This window comes from Stigmatopora nigra, chromosome 2 (assembly GCF_051989575.1).
Source record: "Stigmatopora nigra isolate UIUO_SnigA chromosome 2, RoL_Snig_1.1, whole genome shotgun sequence".
Classification (NCBI taxonomy): Eukaryota; Metazoa; Chordata; class Actinopteri; order Syngnathiformes; family Syngnathidae; genus Stigmatopora; species Stigmatopora nigra.
This window is the reverse complement of record NC_135509.1, coordinates 11,506,214-11,516,678: the sequence shown is the minus strand read 5'-3', so window position 1 is coordinate 11,516,678 and position 10,465 is coordinate 11,506,214. Positions and strand designations below refer to the sequence as shown.

Here is a 10,465-nt window from a genome sequence, read left to right as displayed (position 1 = left end):
GACAAAGCTGACATGTTTGTCTGCATTTCTGATTCAGCCTGTGCATCACAGCGGGAAATCCGTTTGTTCTAACTGAGATAACTGGTAACAAAAAAAATATTTCAAGTACATCCAGGAGAGATAGAATGATACGCAACAACTCCCATACACTCTATAATGACAAATCATGGTGCCAACCAAGAATTTTCACTTCATTTTCTTTCCCTACAACACACGGACAGCATCGACTTTGTTGTCAAAGTCAGTCTGTTGACTTCCTGTTCTTTCTGGCTCTCTGTCACGGGTCACAGTATTGTCAGTACCTACACTAATTTGTCAGGGTAATGAACAAGCTATATATATATATATATATATATATATATATATATATATATATATATATATATATATATATATATATATATATATATATATATATATATATATATATATATATATATATATATATATATATATATATATATATATATATATATATATATATATATATATATATATATATATATATATATATATATATATATATATATGGAAAATAATTTAAATAATTCTGTTCATCTTTATTGCTGTTTTAAACACTTGTGTTCGCTGGAGAAACGTATTTTCTTTAAAGTGTGGCAAAGACTTTATGTTTGTACATAATTGAACATACTGCTGTTTCAGAAAAGGAAAGTCGATTATAGTGATTTTTCTCGACTGTGTGAGTCAATGCCGCTGTTCAATCCAATTGTACCTCTATATTCCTGCACATTTATACGGGTATGTTAAACTCAGGTTTAAAAGATGGTTATTTAATCTACATTTCCATTGCTTTGTTAGTGTTTAACAGAAAAAAGGGAAAAAACTAATGTTTCCAATGGGACTTAAGCAAAAATATGTTATAGCTTTCGTGATGAAAACACAGTAACCATTTACAAAAAGCTAGTTTTCTCCCTTTTCTGCCTACAAAATTGTATTTTGGTTGAAACCAATCTCAGTTTTACTGCTAATAATTCCCCAAAAAAAACACGCACATAATAAGATACTTCCTTCTTCTTCTTGGATTAATAAAATAATCCAATTTTTTTCATCCCCAATTATACTGTCTTAAAATGTAATTTTCCACTGTACTTGAATGTCAGCAGAATGCTATTACTCCAAAGTCACTTTGAGCTTGTTTTGAGGAAAATGCCCAAGAGTTAAAAAGATAGAAAAATACATACATGTTATGAAAACTGTGATAGCTAACTCAACATGGCAATGATCGCTCCTGCTGATCACTACCCAACAGAAGCTCGGTACTAGACTACTGTATACTGTACTGGTGGGAAATGACACCCGTGTAATGAGCTGTGGTGGAAAAAAAAGTCTAGCGATCGCATCATCGTCGACGCTGTGAAGGAGAGTCCACTCTCGTGTACCTTCTTTTCCTCCTCCCTCCATCTCTCCGCCTCCTCCTCCGCTTCCTCGTCCCCCTCCACTGTCGCCCCCTCTTTCATAAATCCATTGGCTGTGGTCTGCTTCAACTCTCCAGCGCTGCGCCTCTGTTATTGGGGCCAAGTTGGCTGCCGACGGAACTCGTCCGGTCCCTCTCTCCCCGGTGCTCGAACTGTGGAATTATGAGCAGAGCTCAGCCTGCCTGTACCACTCTTCCCTGAGCTCGCGTCCGTTCCGCACCGTGAGAAAATCTGCACCTGAAAACGATGGGGACCCGAGCATGCATTTTATTGCTTTTCCTCCTCCACCAGGTAAGACTGCGTGCCTTCGGGTCACGACAGGCTTTTTTTCCAAGTTTGTTCCCAACACGCACAAAGCACATTGTGCGGCTTGTGTGTCTTGTCAACGTCGGAGCAGGTGAACGCGGCTTATCTGCCTCACTCAAGTCATGTCGACCTCCTGAATTACAATAGGAGATAGTAGATGAGGCTGGATAATTGGAGTGAGTGTGTTGATCTTATTGCTCATCAGCCCTTGTCCCTAGCCGCATCTATATTCCACTCAGACACCAACTTCAACGCCTCCCCCGGTCCCCCAACCCGTCTCAGCCTCTCTTTTTTTTCTAGCATAGAGAGGACCGAGTGAGTGAGGCGACTGGGGCTGTCAAAAGAAGCTGAAAGTAAGAGGGAGTTATAGCTCGGCTGCTCTATTTGTTGCATCCCCTTGGGTATTTTATTCGCTCCTTACAGAAATAGTCTCAAGGGATGCTGAATAAAGACTTAATTTCCCACTGTGATGTAGCCACTCTTCTGTTTGATATGATGTTATTATAGTTAGGGAGGGGGCAGACCCCCATGTGTTCTTTGGAAGGCTTGGAATAATCTGAGCAGAAAAAAATCATCCCACATGTAGTGATTTACATCAGTTTCTGAAGTTTAATTTTGAGGTTTTCCCATAAGACAATGAATAATGCAGTGATCTTTGACTATAACTTTGCATACATAATGAAAATCCATGAAGTGTGTTGATGATGGGACTTGTTTTCAAAGGGAAGGCTTTTTCTGCTCAAATTGATGCATTCAGAGTATAAAGAAATGTTGTTCAAATACATTTAAATGCATTGCTATGGTACATTTTACTTGCTTTGTCCTTTTCTTGATTATACATTGGTGACAAATACAACTTCCAACACAATTTGTCGCAAAAACTTCAATCCCAAAGCATAAAAGAATAAAAATATTGTATAGAGTGTTGTAAATCAAAACTCAGCTGTTTTATGCACAATATATACCTACTTATCGCCCCTGAGGGGTCAAACAAAGTTAAATAATATAAACAGACACAATCTAAATAGTGTATTAGGCAGCTGTTGGAACATTTTCTCACAAGCTTGTATGAATTTAATGTCTTGAGAATGAAAATACAACTGTAATCTCCTTCATTAATCAGCATAATTCCCGAATAAATCTGATTAAGACATCAATGAATTCATAAACTCGGCAGCAAAATTGTCTCCTATTTGACCGCACCCGGAATGCAAACCTGTTGTCACCTAATTTCACACGGCACATCAGTACTCTGTAGCGTCAAAAGCTCATCAAAGAATATTATTTATAGAGTCTCTTATTGTGGTGTCCCGCTCTACAACAAGCTGCTATGAACACATTGGCATCTCCTCTGCTATAAAACCATGTTTTTTTCTTCTCTTTTTTTCTTCCCAAATGAAAAACTGAGTACTCTCATTGCGCATAGCACTGGTTTGAAAAAAAAAGCTCAACACAGCTGGGAGCTGCAGGTGGAAAATATATAAATATATTTCTCTCTACCTAGCCTAATTGCTATTCAAATTCCTTCTCCCGTCTTTGTCTATCTTTCCTAACCTAATAATGATTCTTATTTTTTAAGGATTTATGATTTTAATCACAGTTTAAATTCTGGTCTTGCACTTATTCACTGCAAGACTTTACAGACATTGTGCTCAATGGACTGTTAAAGATGCTGTTTAAAGCACTGCATGTGCAGTGAGTGGGGGAACAGAGGGGTGTGATGGAGGAAAGAATAATTCAAAACAGTTTATCTTAGCTGACCTAGCAAGTGACATTTGTTCTGAAGTGTACAAATACACACAGAAAAAAATCTTTTTTTTATTTTAAATAAATCGCTCCTGTTCATAGACTTAGGTGGAGATGTTCAGTTTATGCCTCAAGTGACAAGTCCTGAATTTGTAATCTGATTTGGCCAAACGATGAATTGCTATGGGTAGATTACCTCTATCAATGTGGGCCTGATGTTATCAAAAAAAAAGCAGATCGATACCATATACACATCTACTTGAGTAACTCACACAAAGGTGCATAGACAATCAGATAAACCTGCCAAGTATATTTCAGATTTTTTCTCGATTTTGTTATTTGAATGTGGTATGTAGTTTTGAAGCGTTTCAATGTCAAAAAGACATTTTCTTATCTGTACCAGAAGCAACAGGTGTTGCCTACGACCGTGCATCTCCTATACATTGTCATTTTCAAATGGATTTGCACTTAGGAACTACAGTCGTAAATCAAATGACAAACAGAGATGTTAAGTCAATACTTAGATTCCTTTTCTTTGCTGTGTGGTTTCAGCTCTAGGAACCCCATCCATGTTCAGGCATCAAGCCCTATGGTGGGATACAATGAATCATTTCCCCCACAACCTTTGGCAGCTTATTCCTCCCGGGAGCACATGTGTGAAAGATCGGTGTCCTTTTAGACCTGCCATCTGCCTTAGTGCTTTTTTTACTCGTGGGCTTTTTATAATGGAGACAGAAACAGTGTGATGAGCTAAAAAGGCTCATGAGAAACGTCAGTCTTTATGGCAGTGTGAGCCTCTTTGATCCATTGGTTTGCTTCTACACATTGTGTATAAAGTGCATTAGGGTGATTGTATTCAAAGTATTTGTTTGAGCTTTTCCATAATGCTTGGAGGCAGGTAATTTAAAATGAGGTACTATTTATAGGGTACTGCACCAGCAATACTGTACATGAGTGACTTTAAGCACTATTTCTAGGGGTGAATTTTCACCATATAGGTGAACACAAAAAAAAAAAAACAATGTGGAACAGCATGGAAATTTACTTTCTGTTTTATTAATAGATTGAGTTCCCTAACAGACTTGATAAACTCATCGGATTAATTCAACACTATCTTTGCTGGTTGTTTTCAACTCTGCAATTTGCATAATCCCTTACTGTAGTCTTGCTAAGTGCTTTAAAATGTCAACAATGTCAATATGACAGATGATAAGTGTACAAATTAATTTTTCAACTCTCAGAGCCATTTTTTTTCGCATGTCCAGTACAAGTTTTTCTTTTCTTTTTTTTTTTTGGTGGACAGTGCTACAGCATGGCTTTTTTTTACCTGCGGGTTCCCTCGCGAGCGTGTTTGAGCATCAGTGAGCTGTGATATGTTTTAAGGTCAAACACTTTCTTGACTCAGTTGTGGGAGCGTGTGTGACCTTTTGTCAGAAGAAAAAAAAAAGGAATTTCCGTCTAACTTGTACACTTTGACCAAGCTACCTTCATCACTCGAGGGAGCCAACAAGTGAGAGAACGGGGGAGGGATGGATATGGTGAGAGTAGTAATTTAAGTAAACATATCCCCTCGGTGTTCCATAAGAATCTTCCCACATTCTTCCGAAATGGCTAATTATGCCAATTGACGTTGCACATTGCCACGGTAAAACTTGCCAAGTGAGGGCGGAAAAATAACAGAGTACCCTTTGTAGATTAATGGCTGTTTGGCGAGGAGAGGATATGAAGGATTGGAAATTCACATGCGAAGGACATAGCAGTGCTGTTGCTCATGTTGATCGTACTTTCATCTCAGGTCGCTGTCTTCTTGTCTGTGTTGTTGTCAGACAAGCACACCTCAAAGGTGACATACTGTAGAAACCAATGTAATTCAATGAAAACTCTGTAGGAGACAAATTCTCACTCCATACGATGTCTTCAGCCACCTGTGACAAATACCCGCTCTATTCCATCGTACATATTCATGAGGTGCTCACCTGTTCAGTTTGGCTTCTGTCCATATTGAAATGTGAAAGTTGTACGGAAATATGCTAATGTCTTCATTTAGCAGGTAGACCTCTTCTGATGACTGGTTACTGTGTTATATGTGGGTCAATTCTTGTAAAAAGGCTTATTCTACATTTGCTTTCCATCTTTGTGGTAGCCATTAAAACTCCTTCAAATGCTTACTGGCTTATTTCATGGCTGACTACTAAAGTAATGCCGTTTATTCTTTTTCAATAAGCCAGTACAATACTTGTCTCCTGTTTTCAGCAACTCTTTCACAAGTTCCATCACTAATCAAACTATTATCATGGCCAGCCTTAGCATTACCCTAAATATCATTGATTAATAAAAGCTATGACATATTTACCGTCCATGCATTGTTTTCTTCATCATTTCCATCTCAATCTTCCTGTTGACCTTTGTATGACATTTATCTTTAACTAATTCATCTTGATTCTGCACTTCTGCCTCCAATTCATCCACCATTTAGTGTCAAATGGTTGTGACAGACTAATTTATCAGATTATTCAGAGTTCAACTCAAGTGCAACTGACTTGTGGAAGAAGGTAAACAGAGCCTCATGTAAAAAGCTTGCGGGAGATGAAAGATAAATCTTATCTTTAAAACTGCAGCTAATATAGAGGCAAATCATTATCATCTTGACATGAAAGCGTGAGTGGACTTTTTCCCTCCATTTTTCAGGTGAAAAAGTGAGGAGAATGGTTTAGAAATGGCGCCCCTCACTTTTGCATACTCTCCCACGCTTTGTGTCTCCCTGAAGCAATCACAATCTTCTTTGTTGTTAAACAGCACTTAGCGCGGAGTACTCGGCAAATCAATCCGGTAAAACCATTTCAACCCCTTCTTTGCTTTGTCTTTCTAAGCAAGTCATTCTTCCCCGTCACAAACACCTTATTTGAGAATAAATATCAATATTTGTGCAGGAGAATTGTGAAGTCAAACAGTTTACAACTAGAGTTACGCTTTTCTCCTATTTGTTTGTCAACGCTATTATAACTTTTCTCATCACATGTTGTACCAATGATGCTGCCTAGATGGCAATAAAGTGCCAGTTATTATTTTCAAGACCGCAACACCATGCCCAAAGATCTTTATAGTATTCAATGCAAGTTTTGGTTTGTTTTGTGTCGTATTAACTTATATTTGTATACATGACTGAAGTTGCTTAAAACCATACTTTTGTCCTTAACTGTAAGGAAACCCTTTGTTAATTTCTCTTAAGCTTCGAGAAATTAACTAAGGGTGAGCATACACAGGCGGATGTGAGTTCTATACTGCCAGTGGGTCTCATGAAACATTTTTAGCATGGCAGCATGCGCGAGGTATAAAATAAAATGATAAGAGGCTTGTTATTAGTTCTTCAGTTCAATTTCCATCAATATATCATAAGTATTACACAACACACACTATTCCTTTTCTGAACCGCTTTAGCCTTATTGGGGTTGTGGGGGTGGGTGCTGGAGCGTTCCCAACTGACTCCGGGCCAGAGGCGGGGGACACCCTGAATTGGTGGCCAGCCGATAGAAGGGCACAAGGAGGCGGACAACCATCCACTCTCACACCCATACCTTGGGGCAATTTAGAGTGTCCAATCAGCCTACCATGCATGTATTTTGGAATGTAGGAGGAAACCGGAGTACCCGGAGGAAACCCACTCAGGCCCGGGGAGAACATGCAAACTCTACACAGATGGATTTGAACCCAGGACCGCTGAGCTGCAAGGCCAACATGATAACCACTTGCTTCACCTGGCCGCCCTGAAGTCTTGTTTTCTTTCAACCCGTAAATAGAAATATATGCTGGACTTTAGAAACTTTTAAATCGAGACACAAGCCATAAGGAGAATGACTCACTCAATTCAGTGAATTGGGTATTTTTTCCAGTTCCAGAATCTAAATTAATAATGTAAAAGTAAGTAAGGAATCTAAAAGCATTTCAGTCACTTTAGCTATAACCCTCAAGGTAATGATGGGAGCAATCATGATGATGAATGAAAAATCAACTTTTTCTATAGACTTTGCTTCTGCCCCCTGGTAATGTAACCCAGTCTACTGGTTATTTTTGACTACAGATTTGAATGTTTTGGATTTTCATTAGGTTACTTCTCTATCCTGTCACGTCCTCTGCACTGTACATGCTTTGCTGGACACAATTTTCCGCTGAGGTAGCTCCAATGCAAACCTTTTTTCCCCCATGTAAATGCATAGTCACACTACGTAGCCAGTTATCAGACCATCTATTGCTACAGCACCCCTTCTAGCTGCCAAAACCAAAAAAGGCTTTTCTGCTTTGCATAACGCTTTGTTGAGACATTTTAATTATTTGCATTTCTGGGCATACATAAAGCTTAAGTGATGATTAGGTAGTAACACTAGAACTTTTTAGAGGTTATTGTGTTTTTATTTCATCAGTTTTGGATTTTTTTTAATGTAGAATGAAAGAAAAAAGCATGACTGATAGTATGAACAAATGGTTAAAATTATGTCCTAAATAGTGATTAAAAAAATCAATTATGCTTTCAAATGTCAAGTGAAGTCCTCAAGAGATGTGTAAATCTAGTGTGATTTTGTTTAAAATTAGTTAAATGTCATACCAGTCTTGAAAGACAACTTGTTAATGCTTGAGCTTACCTGTCGAACAAATACAATTCCACTTCTCTACTCCCTTTCTTAAGTATTCTTGGCATGCATTGTTACTTTCCTCATTTCAGTTGCAAGATTGCTGCCCAAATTGACAGACACAACAACCTCAATTTGGTGTTGTTGTCTGTAGAGATCACACAACTTTTGGAAAGGTTAAACATATATATGTCAAAACAAATCCTTCTCAATCCTACACAAATCACATTATTGTAAACAACTCCTTTGCAATGCCTCAATGGTTATAACATGACCTCAATGTTGTTCTATTTGCAAAATGTCAGTGTTTGTTATTATGCCTCTTTCCCTTGCAAAGTTCATAAATTAAATACATTGCAGTTAAAAGTTTTTCATAATGATGTTAACCTGTTTTGTACAGAAGCCCACAGAAATTTAATAGAAGCTTTAGGCAATTTTCTGACATTTAGTTAAACCGACCTTGTCTTCATTGCTTGTCTATCACTTCTATGTATACCACAGCTGATTACTTGCCGTCATACAACAGCCACCTTTGTGCAGATTTTACACATGACTGGACCCAGCCGTGCTTTCTAAGAGAAAAGCAAACGTGCTTCTTCTGCCTCATTTCAGCTATTTTCTGGGATGTGACAGCAAGTTCAAATGAGTATCCAACTGGGGAAGATCAAGTCGCAGACAGACAAAGAAAAGAAAATTGATAAAACTAACTATAAACTGACTGCCTGTCGTTTGAGTGCTTAGTACGTTGGCCGCACCGTTCTAGGGTCGAGGGTTCGATCCCAGGTCAGTCCAGACTTTTTGGAGTTTACTTGTTCTCCCGGGGCTTGCGTGGTTTCTTCCCATATCCCAATAAACATCCTTGTAGCCTGGTTTAACACTATAAATTGCTCATAGGTATTAGTGTGAGCAGGATTTTTCATCTTCTTGTGCCCTGTAATTGAATGGTCACCATTTCAGCATCTACTTTGACTCCTGTGAGGGTAAGAAGTACAGAAAATGAATAACTATAAATTAGTTGCTTGCTTATATGGTTCAAAATATTGAGTCAAATGAGCTTTCACTTGCGGCATAATCCATAGTATTTTTTAAAAGGCCTTTGTTTCCCCCTTCTAATTCAATTCAGTCCATTGTGCAGAAACATACCTTTGTGACCAGCATCCCAAAGAGGTGTGTGGAATTGGCATCTGGGTTATTTTTGGACCCATTACTATGGAAACACTGGAAATAATGTTTATGGTTAACTACTACTTTTAACACACATTGGAAGGACCATTTTTCAATTTATGTTTCTTGTTTGATAAAAAAAAAATACATCATACATTCCTGTTATATTTTGGGCACCACATTAAAACATTCTTCTTGAATTTGTGCAAACTGAAACTAACATGGAAGACACTTTTAGGGTTTGTAAAAAGCAGCGTTCACCCAATAAGCCTGACAACCTCCATAATGAATGTTGCAACATTTGACACCTACTACGGGATTTTCGTGAGGTCGAAGTCGGGAAGCAATTACTCTATTCTTCTTTTGAAAGGCATGAATATTTTCCAGGTTAATCCAAACAACAACAACAACAACAACTTTAACCCCTAAACTAACAACCCCAACCCTTAGCCTTTTGCCTCAGTTAATTTTTCTGTTCAAAAATAATAACGATTTAGTAGGACAGATTTTCCATGTCAAGTTTTCGGTGCCCAAACTTAATATTATGCACAGTTTGTAGATTTCAATGTTTTCTTTGCACACTAATAGAGAAAGCACACCGCCAGTAATATTTGTCAAACACAAATGATTGTCTTTGACATTACCCACAATAACTAAATGACCAACTAGTGTGACCTATTGACGTTTAATTGATCAAGTAGACTAACAGTAGACCAACCAGTTTGTTGTAGTACTCCTACTGTATAAAGTGTAAAACCTTCCTAAGGGTAAAACCACACAAAATAAAGATTCATTACATTCAGTTTTCTTGGTTCAGTCTATTAGTTTACATATAAGGAGGGAAGGCGACAGATAAAAACAGAAGACTATAGAGAGCCAGACAAGTAGGAGTAATGAGACCGTGGTAAGAAAAGGCAAGCTATAAAAGAGCAAGCAAGTTGGTGAAGAAGAGAGAAGAATTACGGAATATGGAGTTCCGTGAAAAGATTAACGTGTGGACGGGTTCGTCGAGTTGTGCTTTTAAAATGGCTCCTGACAGAGTCATTCCTCACGTAGAGATTTACCTCGCCTTTTTCACTGTTGGGAGGACAAGAGTGAACGACCCCTTCCACTGCTACCCATGAATATTCATTTGGTGTGAGTGTTCGCAGGCTGTTGAGTAGAATGATAAATTGTCTCATTCGCCAA

The 10,465-nt window shown here is 38.2% G+C and overlaps 1 protein-coding gene across 1 annotated transcript in view; it reads left to right on the top strand.

Annotated features, from left to right (window-relative positions):
- The first annotated feature begins 1,405 nt into the window (after window positions 1–1,405).
- cdh13 (cadherin 13, H-cadherin (heart)) overlaps window positions 1,406–10,465 on the top strand; it is a 137,231-nt gene continuing 128,171 nt past the window's right edge. Inside the window, exon 1 of the mRNA XM_077710933.1 lies at window positions 1,406–1,727. Within this exon, the coding sequence (XP_077567059.1) occupies window positions 1,683–1,727 (45 nt within the window). The 5' untranslated portion in view covers window positions 1,406–1,682. The remainder of the gene's footprint in view (window positions 1,728–10,465) is intronic.